We start from the raw sequence: 22,724 nt of genomic DNA, 5'->3' as shown, positions 1-22,724 counted from the left end.
GTTTGTCGAGTCGGCAAGCGTGGAGCGGGTGGTGAGACGGGGAGATGACGAGGTCGACAAGGACTTTTGATGCAAAGAGGTTGTTGGAGGATGGTGGCGAGGAGAAGGGAGAAGGGAGGAAGGAGAGAGACGGCGATGGAGAGAATAGTGGTCGTGAGCTCGGAGCAGGCAAGGTGGGGGGTGGTGAAGGGGTTGGGGTGACGCACGAGCTTCCCCGCCAGACAAAATTCAAATTGCACATCATATTTGATCCCGTTCATCTCAAATCCACGTGGACGGACACCGGGGACTGTGTCGGAACCAAACAAACCATCCTACTTTGTTACCTCGTTACTTTTGCAATAGAATACTTGACATGGCGTACTGGTGTACTGGTGTACTGGTGCGCAGGGCTGCAAACAAGCTATAAGGCTATCTAATCCGAGCAATCTGCAGCCTACTAATCGGACAATCCACACTTTTCTACTCCCTTCTACTTGCCACCACGGCGCGGCCGCCCGTCGGTGGACTGCGGGCGGTCCTGCTCCTGTCTGACACCAACCGGTGGCCGCCACTCGCGCTGATCATTCATTCCTCCCCTCCCACCATTCTCGATGGGTCTGGCGTCGGCTCTGCGAGAGTACAGCGCGCCGTCTGACGCGTCCGTCAAGGTCCACCCAAACTCGGCCAAGTCACGCCCAATCCGCTCCAGGAAGGCGTCGCGGGAAGCAGACGGCTCCAGGAAGTACGTTGCCACCATCGTGCGCAGGTTGTTCTAGAGTCAGTACGAGATACACAACTCGTTCTTACCTTGACGTTCTCAACAAAGCCACGAGCATTGTCTTCTAGACTGGGGTCCAGCCCTTCCAATCCCCGCGCATGCTCCTTGGCATAGGGGATCTCGGCCTTGTTAGTCGGAAGCGGCACCGCAGTGCCAGGGGGTGCGAGGATGAGTGTAGGGTACTGTGCGCTCATCCGAGGCGGGCGCGGCTCGGGAGCATGGTAGGGCGGGCCGGTGGGAAAGGGTGCCGGCACAACGTTCGTGTACGACAGCTGCTCACCTTCACGCTGCCTGTCTGGGTACTGGCGCTCCAGCCGACGTTCGACTAGGCTATGGTCTCGCTGCCTGTCGCGCTCGCGCAGCATCATCTCGTGGCGCTCATGGAAATCACGCTCTGTATATTCGGAGCCTGCGACGCGAGGTTCACGCCTGTCGACAGGGCCGTCCATACGTGCGTCGGGCCCCAGCTCGCGTTGGAGTGGAACAGGATGGTCAGAGGGCGATGTGCGCACCGGCGGCAAGTGCAGACGAGGAGACTGGGTACCGGGAGAACGAGGCGTAGCCGTCTGGGTAGGGGGACGACGAGCGGAAGGCGGCGGGGCAGCAGGCGCTGTCGGTCCCCGCATAAGCGCAGGGTAGCCAGGCGGATGACCGTTGTGGCCATACCACTCCTCCTGCGGACCGCGGGCCGAAAAGCCGTCGTACAGAGGCCGAGGGTGTTCGCGGGGAGAGGTCATTGAAGACCCGTACGGATAGCCAGAATGCCGAGGGGGAAGGTGGTGTGGTGGCGCTGGAGGCAGCGGCGGAGCAGGGTAGAAGCCTGGCTGGTAGCCGTACTGCCCAGGGGGGGGACCATGCTGCTGCCGATGCCCATAGAACTGGGGCCCTGGGGGATAAACCGACGGCCCAGCCTGGGGCGGTGCATTCATGTAGTGACCGTTGGATCGAGGGTCTGGGACGTGACGGTCACGGGCGTCGCGGTCCATGCGAGGATCAAACCGAGGGCTGTCGTCGTACCGGGACATAGAGCTGCGTCGATCCCCATCGTTACCATATTGACGTTGCCGGTCGTGGTCGGGGTCGCGTTCACGGTCGCGTTCACGGTCGCGGTCGCGTTCACGGTCGCGTTCACGGTCACGGTCCCGTTCACGGTCGCGATCTCGTTCACGGTCGCGGTCGCGGCCGTTCAAGTCGCGCTTGTCAGGCCCGAGTGAGCCGCGCAGCTCATGGCTCTGGATCTCACGTGAACGAAGCTGTCCGTGTCCGGGTGGTAGCTCGCGTTCACGTTCCTGATGGCGAAGGCTGATGGATTCTTGACCATCGTGGCGCTCGGACTCCTCCTGCTTTCCCTGCCCATCTGGCGTCGGTGATTCCCGGTTGTGACGCATGACGGGTTCCGGCATCGCACGCTCCGGCTCGCGCGAACTCTCGGCGCTGCGCTCCCCGCGATGACGCTGTTCTCTCGCTTCGCTCTCCGCCTTGGCCTTAGACGCAGCGATGATGGCCCTGGCCTCATCCGCTACGCTGGTCAGCTTGGGCGGGACGGTTGGTGATGGCTCGCGATGAGGCGCGAGCCTTGAAGCTTCGCCCTTGCGCATCCGCCGCATCTGGTGCTCGTCTGTCTCTTCTGGAAGAAGGGAGGCACCTTCAGTGGAGTTCAGGTCCGCGGGTCGGCCCTTGGAGGCAGGTGTTGGAGCTTCTCTGTGTCCCACAAAGTCGTGCAAGGTTCTCTGCTGAGACTTGGAAGGCTGTGCAAGTACAGACATGCGGCCGGTGCGAGCAGTGCTAGTTTCCCGCGCGTGCGAGCCGCTTGCCGAGCCTGGTGTGGCACCCTGCTTGGTAGCAGACATGGGACGTGCGTTGTCGGCGCCACTGTCCTCGTTCACGTCCATGGGATCGTCTGGCAGATCTGCCGGCTTCTCGTCCTCATCATCGCTTGAGTCGACGATAAGCAGTTTCGATGGCTCTGACTTGCGTGGACGGCCAGGACGACGGCGAGGCGCGTCCGGCTTTGGAGGTTGCTGCACATGGCGCGACGATGAGGGACCTGCCTCCGGGCGAGACAGTTCGTCGACATTCTCGTTCGGCTCCGCGTAGCTGGGCGGAGTCGTACCTCGCGACAGGCGTGAACGCTTGTTCGGGGCGGAAGCGGTTGCGACAACTTCACGTTGACGCTTGGTCCCAGTTGCCAGGCGCCCCATTTGCAGCTTAAGTTTAGGTGGCGGAGGGGGATCCTCCTCAGGAGGTGGAGTCAAGTCCGAGCCTGGATCGTCGGCTGCTTGATAGGAATGAAAGGGTGAGAACGCGGGTTCCGCGCAGAATAGCGAGTGAGGAAGTGGTTAGATGACAGAGTGAAGTCGTGTGCGTGAAATGGCCAGTGTGTGTGATGTGTGAAGGGTGTGTGTGTGTCAGCATCAAGTAAAATGTGGGAGGTGCTTCGCCTGTACTCACCAATGTTCCCGTCGTCAGCGCGTCCGTCGTTGTCCGCCACGTTGGCGTCGATCCCAGATCCTTCTCCCACAACGTCGCCTTCGTCTGTTCCAATCGCAGGCAGGGGATTAGCCACTTCTGCCAAAGCTGCAACAGGTGCAATTCCGTTTTCAGCAGCTTCGGGCTCAGCTTTAATGGCAGGGGCCGCAGCGGTAATGGCAGGAGAGGCTGGAGTCAGTACAGCGAACCACCACGCGTCGCGTTCGGGTTGGACTCACCTTGGTCCTCGGGGAATGGGTTCTTTCGTGGTCGCCCACGCCTGCGCCGTGGCTGGGTCGGGTCTGGTTCGGGCTCGGGGCTAGGCGAGCGGATGAACTTGTTGCCCTCCTCGTCAACAATCTCTATCGCCCACCCCTTCCATCCGCGCCGCGTCTTCTTTTTGGCGGCTGCGGCGCCTGTAGAGCCCGCAGGTGTCGACGGCGCACTCTCTAAAGGTGTCGTGCGCGCCGCATTCGCCGACGTGCTGGCGGACGTCTCCGCAATGCCCGTCACGGAGCCAGAGCGCGCGCCCTCAAACGCATGTTCGGGTGCATCAGACCAGAGCATCGGCTTGACTTCGGACGACGCGCGGTCACGCGTAAACGGCGTGCTACTGCGACCTGGCGGCGGTGTCTCGGTCTCGGCGATGCGTCGGCGTATGGGCCTCATGCTGGACGAGGGTACGGGAGATGCGCGCGCCCTCGACGACGCGGCCGAAGCTGGAGAGTCTACGCGCGCGCGCGGCATCGGAGCTGGAGTCGTCGTGTCGATGCGGAGCTGGGTGGCGGGAGTGGAGGTGGGAGCCAAGGAGGAAGGAGGAGTTGGGGGCTGTTGGTGAGAGGGAATGGGAGGGGAAGCGGCAGTGGCGCTTTGGACAGCAATCGCGGAAGGCGTGGTCGCCTTTGATGGCGCGGCGGCGTGTGCGTCAGGGGGGACGTGCGCACCTAGAGTTGAAGCGATTGGAACTGTGCGTGGGACAGTGTCTTGTACATGCACAGTGTCAGCTGTCAAAGCATTGATTTGGGCGGAGAGGCCATTTGGGAACAGTGTGGATGGGTTGTTGGAAGTGTGTTGGGTGGCGGATTGTGGAGGAGTGGATGAAGTGGAATTGGAAGGTTGTTGGGTATTGTTATTAACTGCTCCTGGCGATGGCGAGGATGCAAGCGAACTAGTCTTTGTTGTGTTTAGCTTGAACACGGAAGGATGCTGCGAGAAGTGCGATTGTGTGTGAGAAGCAATGTGGGATGCGGAAGGGGTTGTTGATGAGGAAGGTGATGCATGTTGTTGATGCAATTGATGGTGGGATGTCTTGGTGGTCGACTTTGGCTTTGGAGCGGTCGAGGTGGTAGTAGTGGTGCGAGTGTTGGATGATGAAGTGGATACCGATGTGGATTTGCGAGGTGAGACTGCAGGGGCAGTTGCCCATCTTGGAGCCGAGCGTGGTTGGCTGCTCATGACAGTGGTAGTGAGGGAAAATGAAAGAAAGAGAGAAAACAAGAGACTAAAGGGATGGGGATGTGGATGTGGATGAGGAAGAGTAAAGAAGAGAGAATGGGAAACTAGGCTACTCGTCACTCGAGTCGCGGTGACTGGTTACAGGTGGATGGATGTGGGGCGGAGGGCTGGGAGGAGAGGGGGAGAGGCAAGGTGGAGGGAGGAGAGTAGTGTGGCTGTTTTGGATTTTGAGCGCGTCTGTAGGTCTCTACGAGGTCATAAGAGGTCATTAAAGGTTACTAGTTTAACACAGCTCTTAGTCAGTCCTGTAGTGGCACCTGATATTTGACTGGACTAGGACCATTTTGAATACAGACCACACTCAGGGAACGAGTTAACAGCAACTCCTTTTAGCCCATAGCCCATACCTCAACTCAATTCAAACCACACGTCACGACAGCATTCCCCCAGCCTCTCTCTCACTCTCTCACTCTCCCACTCATACGCAACCACCACAACGCAGTACATGCATCCTCCTTGAAACTACTGGAAACGACCTGATGGGCTGCCTGGGCGTAACGTGACACCCCCTCCCCCTCCCCAGGCACGCTCTGCTGTCAACCGCATTGGACTGATGGTTTGGAAGCGAGTTGGTGGCGAAACACGTATGCTCAATCAACCTAGTGTTAGGTAAGTCTTAGCAAGCAAGTTGAATATACAGTTGCGGGTTGTAAAGTATTCCGCCCTGAGGAGGATTATATTGCGTAAGGCTTTGACAGGGTAACAAAGCAAAGGCTAAACGGTCTCATCTCCGACGTGGGATGCGATCTACACCCTGAATCCCTTAACCTAAAATCACTCTCAAAGTGGCACCATCAGTTCCAAAGTCACAACCAATATTCTCCACCCAAAGCTCGAGCTTATGAAGTGAACGTCTCGTTATGCATGTACATCAGAGCTTGTGAAATGGAAGCCAATACATGAATCCCGGTGGTAGCCTTGGTGGGGATGAAGGCTTTAGAGAGAACCTCCAGACAAGGTCCGGGCGTGGCGCGCCAATCCCCATCAATTCCGACCGCTACGGATCCGGGCCTCCGACGGGACTATTCATGTGCCGCCTGGTGTGGCACCCTCCGCTGCGTATAGAGGGCAATGGCATATTCCTCTGTCTCGTCTGTTGAATCCAGCTAGGTTGAGGACCGTGGTAGGTAGGCAAAAAAGAGCCAAGGGAGTGTGGGAGTTGATGGACTGTGTGAGGCGGGAATGCGGTTCCGGTGTGCGGCCGCCGCAGGCCGTGCCTCCCCAACTTACTGTGTGTCCCAAGCATCCTCTGTTCCTTGTTGGTTTAGATCAAAGCTGAATGTCGATTACCAGTATAGATAAGAGTGATATACCAAGTCAGGTTGGGACGAGGGACCAGCACGCAGATGAGAGTTTCCTTTTGAGGCTCCAAACCGTTTCTACTCTTCATGGCCTTCCAGGTTGACGAGCGGGTTACATCATACAGTCCTGGTCCCTTTCTTGCCATCCCCTTCCTTTATAGGGTTTCTCTAGGCATTTGTTAATCTGTAGGGAAGGGTGGTTGAGGATCAAACCAGGCTTACCAGAGCTATGCCGGGGATTAGTAAGACACTCGTGAGTCAGTGAGGCTCAAGACGGGCAAGTGGATGGGCTGTGTCCAAACCAAGTAACGAGGATGAGTCATACATACGTCGACGACAAGGAGGTCCGTCAGCGTCATATATAACGGGCTGTTGTGAATCCAGGGAGCCCGGATATACAAAGTGTGCGGATGAACGGGAGTGGCACCACGATACGGCGTCTACCCATTATCCTCTTTCCGCCCCTCGGAGTCCTCTTTTTTTCAATCCATCCATTTTATCTCCTATCAGCGGCCGGAAGCGGCGGTAGAGATAATCGAGGAAGTGGAATAAAGTAGGTGGTGCATGATGGGAGGAAGTCGGCTGCTGAAGGTCGACAGTTTTAGTGGACATTTCAGAAGTCGGTTCGACCACTCTCCCCGACTAACAAGCTCTTGTAGGTTGTCCTCCATGTAGCTGTTTGCGTGCATGTGATGTGAGGAAATGTAGGCCACAAGTGAGGACAGACGCCGGACCAAGGTCACCTCCCGCCAATTGAAGCCTCTACAAGCGTGTAAGTCGTCGCCCGCGGCTTACTTCATGAGAGGGGTTCTATTCTACCATCTCACTGTTGTCTCTCTTTTTATTAAGGAACAGTTGGACTCGATGGCTGCCGGAGGGGCAACGTGTTTTAACTGGAATACACCTGTGGGTCGGCAGTGCTGGAGACGGGCAAGTAGGCTGACTGCCTCCAAGTAACTAAGAGAAGGAGCAAAACACACATTGACTGGCAGGAGGCTCGTGGGCTAGATTATATAGTACGTACTGAGCTCAAATGGATCACGTTCAGACGACTTTCCGAATATACACGTCGCGCGGATGTACGTGGTGTGGCGCCACCACATAGTGTTTGACGTAGTCATCCTCCCAACACCTTGAACGCAAGAGCCTCTTCCTTTTCCTTCTGACTCCGAACGAGGTCACCAACTGCTGGTGGTAAGTGTCATACGTTATCTCTCATTGTTTCGATAAAGTAGATGAATAGGTAACAAAAATTACCACCCACACGTCTCATGAAGCTGGCGCGCTCATCCAGTGCTCTCTTCCCTGGCGTTCACCGAGGTATTGCTGAAGCGACTTGTTCGGATTGATTCACTTTGGACAAGAGCGGCTTCGTGGATCGTGGAGGGCTAGAAGCTTCGCTCGATCTCAGAATCTGGCCCTAACCGGTCGCCGGAACTCTGCTCTGTCAGAGACTGCAATGATGCAAAGATGGGCGTAATCCCCGTGTGGTGCTGCAGCATGCATTGGAAACTCGGAGCTGTATGTGGCTACTGTAAATAGATATGGTGATTGCCCACCAAAAACGTTACGTCATGGTTGGGGGTCTTTATGATCAACCCTGCGTGCCCCAAACGAGGGCTCGATTGCGATCCATTGTGTTGGGGGCCCAACGAGTTCATCCAGCCCATATTCTCTCCAAGTTGGTCACGCTGGCTGGGGATACACCAGGCATGGCATTCGCCTGACACACCTCATATTCCTTGGGAGAGCCTGTGGGTTCACAACTCATATCCATCATCCTCGGGCAGACACGGCACTGTGCTGCCTCTTATTCTGATCTGACGAAAGGAATCACGTTGTGCTGATTCGGACTACGCAATGCCATAATGGTCTGAAACTGATATTCATGCGCCCCTATCGCCATACGCGCCGCATGGCGCCCCTATATGGAAAGTCACGCATCTAGTCCAAGTCCTTCTACTGTCTGCTATCGATGGGATCAATGATTCTAATCTCTACGGCTGCAGTCACCTAAATGCGGACCACGCCGTTTGGAAGCGTAGCCTCCGGAAACAACTCCTCGAATCCTCAGTTCCGATGGAGTCGACGTGGAGTAGATATAACGGACGAACAGCTTACCTTGCAACTTGCACCAGTGCTTGGAATTGTGAATCTGCCCACCCTGCACCCTCTGCTTGTTCTGGGGGCGCCATAGTCACCCTCAGAGCCATGGTATTGTAAGTACATTGTACATCTCCAGCCGGGCCCAGCTCTCTTGGCTCCCATGTGGAATTGACCTGTCAATGCTCATCTACTCCGTGCCCACCGTTGCAGATATTTCGACGTTCTTGTGAGTGCGCCGAGCCATACGTTTCAGAGAAGCCAGAGAATACAGAGAAACGGTTTACCCTCCAAGGGTACAGAGTCAGCACATTGTACATTGTGGCATTGTAAATGGCCAATGTGGAACCCATGTCATATCATGAGCGCCCCTTCGAACCAGGCATGTGTGTCCTCTGTGTAACAAGGATATAGTCTCATTCTCCTGCCTCGCACTCCTCCGGATGTGGGTGGGCCCTTAGCGGCATTGGGAAGGTCTGAGAAATGAAGCCGGTCTGTAGTCGCGAGTGCAGCTTAACATGTGTTCATCCACGTTCCGTTGGCCGAACCTAGGCAACTCTCGACTGTTGCGCAACCTACCCGATCCGCGGAAATCGCGCGATGAAGCGACCACAGATGCCCCATAGGTGCCGCGGGATGAACGTCGATGCAGCTAAACAGCATCCGACCGCGACCGGTTCAGAGTTTCGACTCATATCCATTGCCGCCATTGTACATCCTTATCATATGGTTTGTCAGTCCGGCTCATGGTCCCGATCTCTCTTTAATGGACGAAGAGATGGATGCGGGGTGAGAGTTTTGCCTGTCTTTGCTGGTTTGTAGGTTGTAGTAGAACAAAGATAAAGACACGTTATAACTCGACATGAAAGTGGAAGTGGGGCCGACCGTCACCTCTAGAATTGCAGAACTCTCCATAACCAACCGATGAGCGCATGGGCAAACGACGTTTGGACTGTCGGGCTGGTCGAGTTGACTGCCTCGTCCAACCAGTTCAGAAGATCGGTAAAGTGCGGCTATTGCGGCTGGCGGTGATAAAACGCGCGCGCGTCGCGGGGGTTTACTACTCAGGGTTCCAAATCCTCGACATTCACCCCCTGTGGAGATTTGTGCCTGATATCTGTCAACGCCACCATTCCTCAATCTCCTGCCAAGACGTAACTACACATCTCAGAAATCGCTGGCTACCATGGTTAGAACAAATCTAAAAGAATGACATGGGTGGGCATACAAAATCACAGAAGGCGCAGTAAACAACGGTCCATTATAGGCAATACGTTTTGGAAGGTGTAGAGAAGATGCGGTGGCAAGACCCAGGGTGCTGCGCTTGGGGAGGGAATAGTAGGATCGGCGAGGGGACAAGTTTTCGCTCATCACCGGCGGATGGAGTCGTAGGTCGGTGGAATCTCGGCGCCCGACGTCTGCACCTCGGTGAAGGCGCCACCGTCTTGGTGGACAGTGACAGCTTCCGGTACGCCCTGGTTCTGGACTGCGAGACGCTGGCTGTCCTCGTACGCCTCGCGCTGCTTGGGAGACATGTGCGACATGTCCGAGGGGCCGCTGCCGGTGGGGACTGCCATCGGGTAGCCAGACGGGGCATTGCCAGCAGGGTAGCCAGACCCCATACCAGCGTAGCCGGCCGACGTCCCAGACGAAGAAGTGGCGCCCGACAGACCCGATGCGACACCTGCACCGACACCTGCAGCGTTGGCGTAGCCAGGCTCCGAGGTGCCAGACACAGTCGTGTGGCCGTAGCTGGCCTGCGCCATCTGGGGCTGGTTGCCATAGTTGTCGTACGCATTGTAGTTGCCGTACTGTGCCTGGTTGTGATGGCCCGTGGAAGTAGCCGCGACTCCCTCGACGGGGGTGTACTTGTATGGGTCGACGTGCGGCGTATCGGCCGTGTCCGCAAGGTCAATGGGAGCATGGTTCTGCGCACGAGCAGGGTCAAACTGTTCGTCAGTTTGGCCGCCCACAACTGTCAGAATTCAGGACTCACCATCATGTCGTCAAAGTCGTCGCGGTAGTTCCTCTTGCGGCGGCGGAAGAGAAGCCAGACGAGAACGGCGATGACGATCGCACCACCGACGCCGCCGACAACACCACCCACAATTGGACCAACTGATGAGTCAGCATCGGTGAAATGGTCGAAAGAAGCCAGAAGCCAGTGCAACTCACCATTCGACTTGGAGCCGCTGCTAATGGGCCGGGTCTCAATGGCCGTCTGAATGTTGCCGTTGGCGTCGGTCTTGGTGCTGAGCGTTAGTGTGATCCGACAACGGGAGACAGCAACACGTACACTGTGACAATAACAGCAGATTGGCCGTTGGTCATGGTGGGGGAACCCGACTGGACACCGCTGCCAGAAGGAAGGGCAGGCTGCGACGCGCCGGGCGGCGCGGTGGTTTGAACGCCGCCGCCAGTGTCACTTGCGCCCGGGTTGACAGGCTGCGACGATGCGGCCGGAGGCTGCGACGATTGGCCTGGCTCGACAGCGGACGGGTTGGTGCCGGGTTCACTGCTCGGTGCTGGGTTGGCGCTGGAAGAGCTAGAGTTGGGCGGGGCGGGTTCGCTGCTGCTGGGCGGGGCAGGTTCGGATGAGCTCGGTTCGGCAGGCGTCGAGGGCGCGGCGGACGGGGTGGTTTCCGGGGGAGTGGTGGGGGCAAGGGTGGGTTCGATGACAGCGGCTGAAGACGAGGGAGGCGCGGAACGCGACGGAGGGATGTTAGCACCGCCTGGGGACGACATTGTGATGGGTCTCGACAGATGCAGGTGTGGGGGGAAGGTGGGATCTGAACTATGACACAAGACAAGTGCCAGTGGTAACGAAACTTGGATGACCCGTGCGTTTCGCAGCTCGAGGAAGCGAGGCCAGGCAAATGTGAGGACGATCCTCGTCGAGCGCGTTCAAGTGTGAAACTTGGGCCCAGTGGCCAAAGCGGAGATGTGTGTGTGTGTGTGTGTGTGGAGAGAGGGGAGAGATGGGAGAGAAGAATAGAGGAGGAGGAGGAGGAGGAGGAGGAGGAGGAGGAGGAGGAGGAGGAGGAGGAGGAGGAGGAGGAGGAGGAGGAGGAGGAGGAGGAGGAGGAGGAGGAGGAGGGGATGCGTTGTCTGTGAATGTTGATTTGGGTAAAGTGTGTCATACAATGGGTAGAAGGCAAGGGACTCACACATATTTGAGGGTTGCTGCGGTGTATTGCGAGAGACTAATCCGAGCAGAGGTGCGAGAGACGGGCGAGATGAGAAGAATCAAGTTCAAGGTGTGTGTGTGTGTTTGAGAGAGAGTGCAAGAGAGCGTGCGTGGAGAGTGATTGGAATGGGTAGTGGTGGTAGTGACGCTATGGGCCGGCACTCGTTTGGGTGCGAGAGATTGAGATTGAGGTTGAGGGTCCAAGGGCCAAGGGGAGACGAGGTTGACACAACTTGAGGATCGGTTGTTCTCGTAAATCACTCGTGGCAAGTTGAAGATGAATTGTAAACCGATGAAACGTTAGAGAGTGTGATGTGTTTAAAGATCAAACAAGAGTGTGTAATGTGATGAGATGATCAAGAAAAGATGCCATGGATGATATAGATGGGTGGCGCCAAATTGTCTTATTCCAGACTCGCAAGTCTCGGGAAGCAAGGTAGGAACAGGTGCTGCGGAGTTGGGGTTACAATGACCCGAGGGTCATTCAAGTAAAGTAAATGAAAGTCATAATAAAATATCCTATTGATAGCTATTGAGACAAATGACAACATGATAATTGACAAGGGCCCTGAATTCAAAGTCACCCTCTGGCCTCTGTTTTCGTGCCTGAGTGGCATAACCCTCTTAGCCCCTGTAACTCCATCCCTGGAATGGCTTGCACAGCCCCACTATGCCCATTATGAAGCAAACTCTTTTCTTCTCACAACCCTCAATCCTTGAATGATGGGTCCCCTGATCTCTGATCTCGCTCATCTGGGCCCATTCGACCTCAAGTTTAGTTCTCTCCCTGAAGCTTTGTTGTTATCATACTTGCAATGAACCCCCCCCCAAGCGCCGGGCCCCATTTCTACACAACACAAAGCCATGGAACGGAACTCGCTCATTCTTACAGCATGGCCTAGCATCTACCGGTAGATCCTACAGCTATGGATCCTCAGATATTCTTGACCGAGGATATCAAAAGTGTTGGGCCATGTGCTTTGCTTGGGTTAGCAAACTACGGGCTGAGCTTGTTTATTGGTGCCTATGTCGCGCTCTCTGCTCTCATCCTCCGCTCTTAAGCCCCACTAACTTGGGGCCGTTGTTATTCCACCCGTTTCCAGCGCAAGGCAAAATCCACGAGTTGGAATGTTGGTATCGGCAAGCGGTTGGGTGCAAAAAGTGTCACGATATCGACATGCTCAAGACAGGTAACCCGACATCTCCAGGGTGACGAGATGATGACGTGAGCGTCATCTCTGGCAACGCTAAATTGTGACGTGAGCGACTTGTACCGACACCGCTATCACCCGCGCAGTTCAACCCCGCCGATCGGACCATCAACCACGTCGCCCAAATGCGCCTCGGACGCGCGTCTGAAAGCTGTGTCGTTAGAGAATAGTCATGATTGGCACGTCAATACCATGAATGGTCAGAATAGACATACAGGAGCCGGAATGACAAGTGAGGATCACACACGTGTGGCGGCATGTGATGATGCTATGTTGCGCCGGCCGCTCCCCCGGCCCCCGGCCCGGTTAGAGAATGCAAATGCCGAGTAAAAGTCAAGGGTGATCGAGCCAGAAACGTCAGCAAAGTATCAAATCAGGGTTGTAGATTGGCGGGAACGGCGGCGAAAGCAATGCAAGATTGTCACCAAGCTGCGAGCCAAGCTGCGAGCCAAGGTCAAAGTTGGTCAAGTTGGCGTCAAGATGCTGTGCTGTTGGCTGATCCTATCCGCCTCCGTCCCTGCAGTGTACTTCCCTAGGCGTCGACAAGCTCCAACAAGTCCTTCTAATCTACGGCCCTAAACCCAACCTTCCCCCTACATCTCAATCTCGACCCACGGTTTACCCGTAGTGTACCGCATCCACTCGTTGGCGAGGAAGAAGCAAACCCCAGCAACCACAATCAACAGACCCACCACCTCGGCGGGCTTGGCGCGGTCCGGCGTCTCGTGCACCCACAAATCCACGCGGCGCGTAACAGCCTTGCCGCGGCGGATGAACTCGTCCGTGTCGTCGAACCAGACCCAGAGTCGCTCCCGCTCCCAGTCAAAGTGCATACGCGCACCAGACGACCCGAACCACTTGACCTGTCCCTCCTTGTAGTGCCTGCGAGGGAGGAAGATCTCCGTGATTCGAGCACGGGGAGGGGCATCGGGCGATGTAGGCTGCGGCATGTCGGTCCAGCGGTGGCAGAAGAGCATCGTGGTCGGCTCGAAAGACGCCGAGATTGGAGTGCCCGCTGTCGCAATGGCGTACGGTCGCTGCCGTCAGCTAAACCCCGAGACAAGGCAGCTGGACTCACAACCAAGGCGTCGAGGAGGCGCGCGCCGACGTCCAGGTCCGCGGTCAGGGCCTTCTGCTCCTCCTTCGGGGCCGCGGCGATCGCTCGTCGACGGTTTTCCTCACTGAACCACGAGAAGCTCTCAGCGTTCCAATCGTCGCCGAGGTCATCCCTGTTGCTTGGGTTGTAGTTCCACAGGTTGAAGTGAACGTTGTTACTTTCGAGTGCGTACATCAGCGCGTCGAGCATGCGCGCCTGCCACTTCCAGTCGCCAGTGCGGAACGCCTCCTCCCCACTGATGTCAGCTCGTGGCTCTTTCTCAGCTCAAGATACGCACTTAAGGTCGAAGGGAATGCCGCACTCGCCAAACACAACTGGCACCTCGCCGAGCTGCTTGCCGGCCTCTTGAACCAGCGTGCGGATCTGCGTCGCGTAGTTCTGTCGCACGCTCTTCCCAAAGTACAGGCACAGCGGGAGGAACTTGCCCCGGCTCAGCCCCTGAACGTTGACCGTCATCGTGCCAAAGGTCTTGGAGAACAGCGCGTGCAGGTCGTACCTGTCGTCAGATCCCCGGCTGGGTCGAGCTTACCAATGAGGCGCATACACAAAGTTGCGCGGCCGGACGTCCTCTGGCCAGACAGGGGCGTACTCGTTCGGTACTGGCTCGAGCAGTCGCGCCTTCTTCGGCGCCTTGGAAGCGACGAGCTTGTCCCATCGCCGGACGAAGGGGTAATAGAAGTCCTTGTAGAACGACACAGGCTCGCCTTTGGCGTTCTTGGTGAAGTAGTCCTGCTGAAGGGCCACGGCGTGCCCCTGGTCTGCCGACCAGGACCAAACGCCCTCCTTCTCCCACGGGCATGGGATCGTCCACGCCCGCACACCGGGCTTGTTGACCACGGTGTGCCGTCCCACGCGCGTCGGGTGAGGCCACGACCGCACATACACGGGCACCTTTGTAGGATAGCCGTCACCCAGCGAGAAGGACTGCAGTGGCGACGGATACTCGCCGAGGTGCAGGTCAGTGTTGTAGTTCTGCGTGAGCTCACAAGCAGCAAGATAGCTCACCCATTCGTCAACGGTCGGGATGCCGATGTAACCCGCATGCGGCTCGTTGAGCACCTGTCGTAAGCTGGCTAACCATGATCCAGCTTACCTCGAATCCCATCACGGTGTCCAGGTCACCGACCGCATCGAGCACCTTGCTCCACATGGCGAGGAAGGCGTCCTGCAGGTACGTCTGGATATTGACCGCCTTCGGCCCGACCTTGAAGCTGGGTGAGAAGGTCTCTCCGCCCCAGAAGAAGGTGCTGGCGTAAGTTCCCATCGCAATGTTAGCTCACTTCATACTGGCACACGCGAGCTTCTGGTACCCAGTGGGCCAGAGTCCGCGCTCCCCCGGCAGCCTTCCGCCTTGCACGCCGTGGAGCCACGCCGCTCCGCTAGCCTCGAGCTTCTCACCGCCGTTGCTCATGTCAAAGCCCGCCACGGAAAGGGTCCATGCCGGCGCACCAGAGCCGCCAGAGTAGCGTGACCACACGTCCTGGTGCACGCTGACATAGGCGACGAGGCCGGTGCCGCGGAGCGAGATGAGGAGCGCTCGCAGATAAGCGAGGTACGCTTCGTCATACTCCCCGGGCCCGGCATGCTCGACGGCATCCCAGGTGAAGATGATTCGGACTGGTGTCAGTGAGGGAGACTGTCCCAGAAAAAGGTAAGGTGAAATCCAGACACGGTGGGAGGAAAGAAGGCTCACCAAATGTCAGACCCCACGACGCTAGCCTCGCCCAGTGCTCCTTGGCCTCATCGAGAGGGAAAGGACGACCGACATAGCTCGCCTCCTCAGGCTTGTCAAGTCCATGCTCATTCGGCCTGTCGTCAGACGCATCTCACAGATGAGCTTACACCTTGGACGCTGCCCCGACATTCGCGCCATGGAGGAGAAGGACGCGGCCATGCTGGTCGACAAAATGACGCCCGAGGATGCTGATACTGCCAGCACTCGGAGAGAAGAGCGGAAACTGCGCCGTTTCAATGGTGACAGCGCGCTTGCCAGTGTCGACGCCGAGACTCATGCTGGAAGGCAATTGACGTGGTTCAAGAGTACGCAAGACTCGAGATGTCTCATGGAAGGGTTAGCCGGCTTGGGGACCAACTTCTGGGGCCACGTGGAGGCGGGGCCCCTCCAGCCCCGGGCCGAGATGCACTGATGCACCACGTAGGGTGTCCGTGGACCAGGATGAGGAGTGAGCACAAGCAAGCCATAGATGCAGATGAGGCTCTTGAGTTGTGCAGATAGATGAACGTTGCTTGTTGACAAATTGACAAATTGCCCAGGAGCTTCACGCTAGACATAGTCGGCACGGATGACGAGACCATCGTGTCATGCAGCACCCCTGTCCTTTTTCGAACCTTCAGAGCATGTTAGTCATGATGTAATCCCCGAAGACAAGGATCCCAAGGATCAGAAGGAGATGGCTAGGTCACCAGAGATGTGGCCGATGTGACGGGCTGTTCGCTTATGGCTGAAGAAAGGCACATCGGTCCTCTCTCTTGTTCGCACATTCTACGTCATTAACCTGGCTTTCGCGGATGTTAACCAACCCCTAATACGGCTTAACCCCCTTTTGCTAATGACAATTTAGAGCACGTTTCGTCGCGTGGCATTCAGGACGGAGCGCAATTCTAGCTCCGTCGCCCTCATGTTCCCACAACCCAGTCGCTATCACCCTCTCCCATCGACTTCTCTCACTTCCTTAGCTCGTTCAAGCACATGCTTCATATGCTGCCCACTCTCTGAGCAGCAGCGAGCAGAAAACCGCTCAGTCCCTCGTTCTTGTGAAATTCTGGCCGGCCACTTGAAGCCCATCGGCGCGCCAATACCTATCGTGAGTGATCTGGCGCCCTCAACTTGTCAGCTCTGTGCGTATATCGCTCACACCATCAGCTCCGATACCAGAGGCCGTCATGGACCTCTACACCACTTCGTTCACGTTCCACCGCTCAGCGCGCAAGGGCCGCACCCCGTCCAAGGGGTCCGCCTCCCCGCCTAGCTTGCATCAGGATGCGGCCGCCGCCGAGCGCGAGTGGGACGCCGTCCAGAAGCTCTGCAACGACATTACCTCCCGCGAGGGTTGTCTTGTTACCATATCCCGCGACGCCATGCTCAGCGACGTCCACGACGAACAGCGGGCCCCCTCGCCCTCGCCGCCGAGTCTGTGGAACTTTCACATCTCGGGCGCGTACCAGGCCGTTATGAGCGCGCGTGGCGCCATCTTGAGGGAGACACCGAGGGACAATCGCGCCTCTCTCAAGGTCCCTCGGGGCGAGATCCTTGACAAGCCCCTAGCCCTCGTGTCCCCTCTCAAGGCCGACGTCAAGCACCGCCTCGATGAGATTGTGAACGACACACGTGCCAGCATCACGGTACTGAACACGGACGCGAGCGGGGTATCCAATTATGCTCAGGTGCTTGCGACTGCTGATCCTGACGTTGGCACAAAAGACTCGCGCGACTCCTCACCCCCGCCGGGTGAGGAGGATGACGCGGACTGCGGCGCGGCCGCCCAGGGCCAGGCGTCATACGGTCTTGAGACTGAGCGCATGTGCGAGCTCGTCATCTCGGGAACGGTCGAGAGCGTCGAACTCGCAAAGGTCCGCCTGCTTGTCATGGTCGACGAGTTGTCGGGCCTCCACTCAGAGGTGTGTGACATCGACTACAAACTGCACGCCATTATTGCAGGCCGCAAGCGTTGCGTCATCCAAGGCATCCAGGAGGAGACGGCGACCAACATCTACTTTCCAACGCCGTTGGTTGGCGTCCTAAACCAGCCCCAGCCGGGCTCGCAGCAAGGTATGGGTTACAGTCGCGGGACAATGTACGGCGCGGCCATGTCGCCTCAAATGACCGGCATGAGCTACAACGGCATGAACATGGGCATGCCGGCCGTACCCCCGCCCCACCCGCCTCATCAGCAGCACCAGCACCAAGGCCACCCCCGCAACACCAACCAGCCACTGTACAACCCCCAACAGCACGTGCACTACCCCTACTCGCCGCAGCCGCTGCACATTAACCCCCAGCAGACGAGAGGCATGCCGTACACAGGGCCAGGCGTGCAGCAGTGGTCGATGCCGACGGGTCCACAGCACGCGCCGCACGGCGGACATCACCCGCACGGGCCACCTCCGCCGCACGGTCAGGGTCCGATGCAGATGGCGCCGGGGATGAACGGGCACGGGCCTGGTTTCGGCGCACGTGGCATGGGCACGCCGATGACGCACGGCCAGCCCATGGGCCAGCCGGTCATGGGAATGGGGCCGATGGGCTACGGGCAGAGCCACATGCACGTGAGCATGGGCACGGCCCCGATGGGCGGCATGCCGCTCGGCCCCGGCGATATGGGCATGGGCCAGTTCGGTCAGGGACCCCACCCGGGGCTGTCGGTGCACAGCGGCGAGCAGGGTATTCTGGGCAAGGCGAACCAGATTTGGATCACGGGCGAGTTCTTCGGCGTGCAGCGCGCACGCGACATGCTTCTCTCCGTCGCCGTGCAGAAGAGTAAGCTCGTTATCTCGCGCGACACGGCTATCCTCCCACGCAAGCTCGACTGGCTGCTCACGGAGCGCATTGACGACATCCGCAACATCATGTGCGACAACGGCACGTACATCCAGGTGCCTAGTGTGGGGTCGCAGGCGAGCTTGATCACGGTGTTTGGGGACCATCGCGTCAACATTGAACGGACCATCCGGAGCGTCATGTCGCTGGCATGCCAGTTCTACGTGGCGTCGTTCTGGCTCCTGCCAGTGTCGTTTGATGTGCTCATGCCGCAGGCGACGCTCAACCCACCGCAGATGCAGCCGGTGCTCAAGCGCATCTCGCACGCCACGGGCGCAGAGGTCGTGTTCAAGAGCAACTGCTTTGAGATGCACGGCCTGGAGAAGGAGGTGCGCGACGCCGTCGTCCAGGTGCTCGAGCTCGACGTGGTCAAGGCGTTCCACCACGAGATCCGCTTCCAGATCGAGTTAGCCAACGAGCACCGTGAGTTTATCAGCGGCAAGAAGAACGGCAAGATCAACAAAATCATGAAGGTGTGCGGCGTGCGCATCAAGTTTGAGACTTTCAACGACTACAACTTCCTCATGGACATTTCCGGACAGGATATGGCGGCGCTACAGGGCCTCAGCATGCTGCAAGAAGAGCTGCCGGCTGAAGTGTCCTTCCATGTCCCAGAGAGCTACCACAAGCGTATCATTGGCGTCGGCGGCAAGAACATCCAGCGCATCATGAAGATGTACGGCGTGTACGTCAAATTTTCCAACGCCGAGGAGTTTGCGCAGCTCAGCGGCTACATGGACAACGAGGACAACGTCGTGGCGCGCACGCCAGCGAAGAACTCGATCGCACTCGAGTCGCTCAAGACGGCAGTCATGGACCTCGTGTCGCCAAAGGACAAGGACTACACGGTCGACAGCGTGACGATCCCGCGGCGGTACCACCGCACACTCCTCGGCGAGAAGAGCATCTTCATCCACGACATTGAGCGCAAGACCAACTCGACGATTCGCTTCCCGAACAAGGAGACGGCAAGCGACACGGTGACCATTTTCGGGCCCGAAAGCCAGGTACACATAGCTGTGGCCATGCTCCTCGACCACGTGCCCTTCGAGGCAGACTTGCACGTGCCGCCAAACCTCGAGCTCACACGCCTAGTGACGAGCAAGGACTTTGTGCTGTTCACCGAGCGAATGAAGCGTGACCATCAGATTGCCATCTCGCCGTCCCCGCGCTTCGGGCAAGGCGAGGAGGCCGTGTTCAAGTTCCGCTGCCAGCGCAGCAGCATCGACTTCTTAACCACCGTGCACGATGCTCTCGTCGAATTCCTGGCTGGCCACAGCATCCAGGTGTACCCGCCCCACGCCGCCAAGCGGCCCGACCCCTTCGCCGACGCGTTCTCCCACTTTGACTCAAAGCTCCTTCAGACAGGCAAGGAGGACCGGCGCGGCGTCAAGGCACTCTTCGACAGCGAGTACCAGGGCTTTGCAGGTCCGCTCTCCTTCGCGGTCCCAGACTACTGGCAGCCAGGGAGCGGGCCTTCCCACTCGCAGATGGCGGTGGGTAGCGCCGTGGGCACCGCCGTGGGTGGCGCCGTTGGTAGCTCAGCGCCGTCGAGCGCCGACCCGACCTCGGCCGTGTCCGACGGACCCAAGCCGAAGCCGCCGAAGCCGAAGCGCGCGTCCGACACGCCGCTCGAGGACAAGCGAGGGCACGCGCACAATCATTCGCACAGCCACGCCCCGGCGCAGCACCAGCACGCTCTGAGCCACGGGCATGGACACGGGCATCCCGCGCGTGCTGTTGGAGCACGCACGCAGAGCCTCGACATTACGCAGCTCAACTTTGCGCGCGCACTGGGCGGGCCTGCGCCGAGCTTTGCTCCTGTGCCTCCCAGCCCGTCGCAGAGCCCCGGCCACTACGACCGGCGTTACGCTGGCACCGTGGACGGAGTGACGCAGGGTGAGTGCGATGACACCGCAGGTACGAATGGGGGCTTTACTGACTCCAGGCCTTGCCAACGTCCAAGTGTCTCACACATAATGTCTCGAACAGTTGACCTCAATTCTCATACCAGACCGAAACGCAACTAGATTCTCCCCACATGATGCCCGCCACACTCGTTACCCTATGTACTCCATCACCCTGCACCCTCCCATTCCCCACACTCCATTCCCCATCGGCCCTCATCACTGTCTATCCATGTCACCTGTCTCACAGATGGTAAAAAAAACGCATCGGACCCGTGATGCGATGCATTCGTGTCGTGTACAATTTACTGAGTGCAGTTGTGTGGTGGTGGATGATGGTGATGCTGGTTACTTTGGATGGGTGCAGGTTAGTTGGTTGGTGGTGGGCATGCTTGACTACTCCTTGGTGTTCTTCTCCTTGACGCGATCGCGGGCCTCACGCGCAGCCTGCGCGCTCTCTGCACCGCGGTCCGCCTCCTTCTGCGCCGCGGCCTCGGCCTCGGCCTGCTTGGCTGCACGGTCGCGCCAGTGTTCAATCACCTTGCTGACCATGTCGAAAGCGCCGAGCTTGTACACCTCGTCGGTGAAGCGGCCCAGTGCGCGCGCCTGCGTCCCGTTCTCAAACGACTCGTAGTATTGCGTCGCGAGGTTTATGGGTGGTGACATCACGCGCTCGACGTTGCGGGGAAGGTTGAGGAATGGCGAGAAGATCGATGTGAACGGAACGTGGAGCAGGCACCTGGAGTTAGCGACGATCGATGTGATGGTGTCGACTGGGTGTGGCTTGCCATGGCGGTGTCACGCCTCTGGCGCCACCTTTCGAGACTCACCCAGCCTCCCCCCAGTCGAGGTACTCTACGCCATCGCTCCGCCGCCTCATCTTGTCCGGTGCCCACCGGCTCACCGCTCCAAAGTCGTACTGCCCATCGTCGGCATCCAGCTCCTCCATGTACCGCCCCACGACACCTTCGGGTGTGCCCTTGACGTAGATGAACGAATATGGGGAGAGACGGGTACGCCACGCCTCAAAGAAATCACCGATCGAGGCTGTTTTGGAGGATGACGAGTCGGGGCGGAGCTTGGCGAGCGCCTCGGCCTGCGTGAGGAGTGGAGTGCGGTTACGCAGGCACAGCATGCGGCACATTGCTGGTGCGCCGTCGCGCTGCGAGCACCATGAGAGACACTTTTCGGGGATGCGAGGCGGTGCGCGGCGCTGAGTGGGTACGAGGCCAGGGAGGTGGCGCAGAGTCTCGCCTGCGTGCGTATGGTGGTGGGGGGGTTGTGGGGCGGACATGCGGAGGCAAGACAAGTGACGCAATTCGGGGAGCGCTGTCTAGGATGTATATGATGGGATGCTGTGAGGGAGGGTACCGAGTAAATGCGAAGACGAAGGATTGAATACAAAAAGATCACAAGGAGGAAAGAGGACGGAACGGAGGGCAACGACGCGCGGGTGGCGAGCGACCTTCCTTTGCTTACAAGTCCTTCGGTCAGAGTCGGGTGGGTAACGGAAGTAAAATGGCGTGGGAGACAGGACCCTGAAGGTGCCACGTCCACTACGCGCCTTGAATGTTATTGACGCGATTCTATTATCGCCTTTTGCGTTCACACTCACACTCAACTCAGCTACTCAGCTACTCACCCACTCGGCACCCATCTGCCACAATGAACATGGACATGGTCGGATACCTCAACAGCGCGCAGGACACTGTCCGGAGTCTTCGCGAAACGCGCCTCGGCCAGCTGCGGCACCCTGCCGAGTTCTTTGACTACCAGCGCGTCAGCAAGCCCAAGGACGTGGGCGAGTACATGAAGCGTGCGGGTTACAACATGTGCGTATTTTTTCGGAGAGTGGGAGGGAGATATGGGTCAGCGCAGGGGGCGGTTGGCGCGAATGTGGCGGGATTGTGGAGGTGTTGAAGGGTCAGGTTGTTGTTGAAGTGGAGGCGTGCAAGGTGACATACGGCGACCTGGAACACTGTCCGTGTTGCTGGCCGCTGGACGGTGCTCGGCGCTAGACGCCATCACCACAGTGGCCACTGGACGCGCCAGCACAATTTCAAGGTGCGCGGAAAAGAGGTCTTCGGCATGCGACCATCAACATCCGCTCTACCCCCACCCTTACCGTGAGACATGCTGACTCCCAGCCGCTACTTCTCGGCCAACTACGCCATCATCGTAGCCCTCCTCAGCGTCTACTCGCTGCTGAGCTCGCCACTCCTCCTGATCGGCTTGGTCTTCCTCATCGGCGGCTTCATTGGCATCAGCCGGTTTAGTGCGTCGCACGCGTCAGCGTGGTGTCACAGCCTTGCACCGCAATAGCTAACCGCAGTCACGGAACCGTTCGAGTTCCAGGGCCGCACAATCACCCCTCAGAACCTCTACATCGGTCTCTTCCTCATCGGTGAGTCTCCATCTGACCGATGGATTCTGACCCCCAGGCATCCCACTCCTACTCCTCGGCGCTCCCATCAGCGCGTTCTTCTGGGTCGTGGGCGCGAGCGGCGTCATCGTTGGCGCCCATGCTGGCCTCCTCGAGCCGGGCGTTGAGTCCGAGTACGAGGGCATCGAGACTGTGTAAACGTCTTGTATAACC

General features: G+C 58.2%; 6 protein-coding genes across 6 annotated transcripts; 2 read left to right on the top strand and 4 right to left on the bottom strand.

Moving 5' to 3' along the window:
• Window positions 1-472: 472 nt before the first annotated feature.
• CcaverHIS019_0107770 (uncharacterized protein) lies at window positions 473-3,976 on the bottom strand (the record flags this gene model as incomplete). The annotated part of the gene is made up of 4 exons (XM_060604072.1): window positions 473-754; window positions 790-3,038; window positions 3,212-3,418; window positions 3,469-3,976. The coding sequence occupies 4 exons, from the start codon at window positions 3,974-3,976 to the stop codon at window positions 473-475; spliced, it is 3,246 nt and encodes a 1,081-aa protein (XP_060453325.1).
• Window positions 3,977-9,518: 5,542 nt separating this feature from the next.
• Window positions 9,519-11,319, bottom strand: CcaverHIS019_0107760 (uncharacterized protein; the record flags this gene model as incomplete). The annotated part of the gene is made up of 5 exons (XM_060604071.1): window positions 9,519-10,097; window positions 10,145-10,266; window positions 10,324-10,400; window positions 10,445-10,832; window positions 11,316-11,319. The coding sequence occupies 5 exons, from the start codon at window positions 11,317-11,319 to the stop codon at window positions 9,519-9,521; spliced, it is 1,170 nt and encodes a 389-aa protein (XP_060453324.1).
• A 1,820-nt stretch (window positions 11,320-13,139) lies between these two features.
• On the bottom strand, window positions 13,140-15,675 carry CcaverHIS019_0107750 (uncharacterized protein; the record flags this gene model as incomplete). The annotated part of the gene is made up of 9 exons (XM_060604066.1): window positions 13,140-13,583; window positions 13,625-13,898; window positions 13,941-14,159; window positions 14,193-14,635; window positions 14,669-14,722; window positions 14,757-14,910; window positions 14,944-15,280; window positions 15,357-15,472; window positions 15,506-15,675. The coding sequence occupies 9 exons, from the start codon at window positions 15,673-15,675 to the stop codon at window positions 13,140-13,142; spliced, it is 2,211 nt and encodes a 736-aa protein (XP_060453323.1).
• Window positions 15,676-15,839: 164 nt separating this feature from the next.
• On the top strand, window positions 15,840-20,201 carry CcaverHIS019_0107740 (uncharacterized protein; the record flags this gene model as incomplete). The annotated part of the gene is made up of 4 exons (XM_060604055.1): window positions 15,840-15,846; window positions 16,465-16,488; window positions 16,548-20,120; window positions 20,170-20,201. The coding sequence occupies 4 exons, from the start codon at window positions 15,840-15,842 to the stop codon at window positions 20,199-20,201; spliced, it is 3,636 nt and encodes a 1,211-aa protein (XP_060453322.1).
• A 323-nt stretch (window positions 20,202-20,524) lies between these two features.
• CcaverHIS019_0107730 (uncharacterized protein) lies at window positions 20,525-21,422 on the bottom strand (the record flags this gene model as incomplete). The annotated part of the gene is made up of 2 exons (XM_060604044.1): window positions 20,525-20,867; window positions 20,959-21,422. 2 exons carry the CDS (start codon window positions 21,420-21,422, stop codon window positions 20,525-20,527), a joined length of 807 nt encoding a protein of 268 aa, XP_060453321.1.
• Window positions 21,423-21,793: 371 nt separating this feature from the next.
• YIP3 (uncharacterized protein) lies at window positions 21,794-22,709 on the top strand (the record flags this gene model as incomplete). Its single annotated transcript, XM_060604033.1, has 4 exons — window positions 21,794-21,960; window positions 22,276-22,403; window positions 22,461-22,532; window positions 22,570-22,709. 4 exons carry the CDS (start codon window positions 21,794-21,796, stop codon window positions 22,707-22,709), a joined length of 507 nt encoding a protein of 168 aa, XP_060453320.1.
• Between the last annotated feature and the right edge of the window lie 15 nt (window positions 22,710-22,724).

Source organism: Cutaneotrichosporon cavernicola (assembly GCF_030864355.1).
Source record: "Cutaneotrichosporon cavernicola HIS019 DNA, chromosome: 1".
NCBI classification, from domain to species: Eukaryota; Fungi; Basidiomycota; class Tremellomycetes; order Trichosporonales; family Trichosporonaceae; genus Cutaneotrichosporon; species Cutaneotrichosporon cavernicola.
This window is presented reverse-complemented; position numbering and strand designations above follow the sequence as displayed.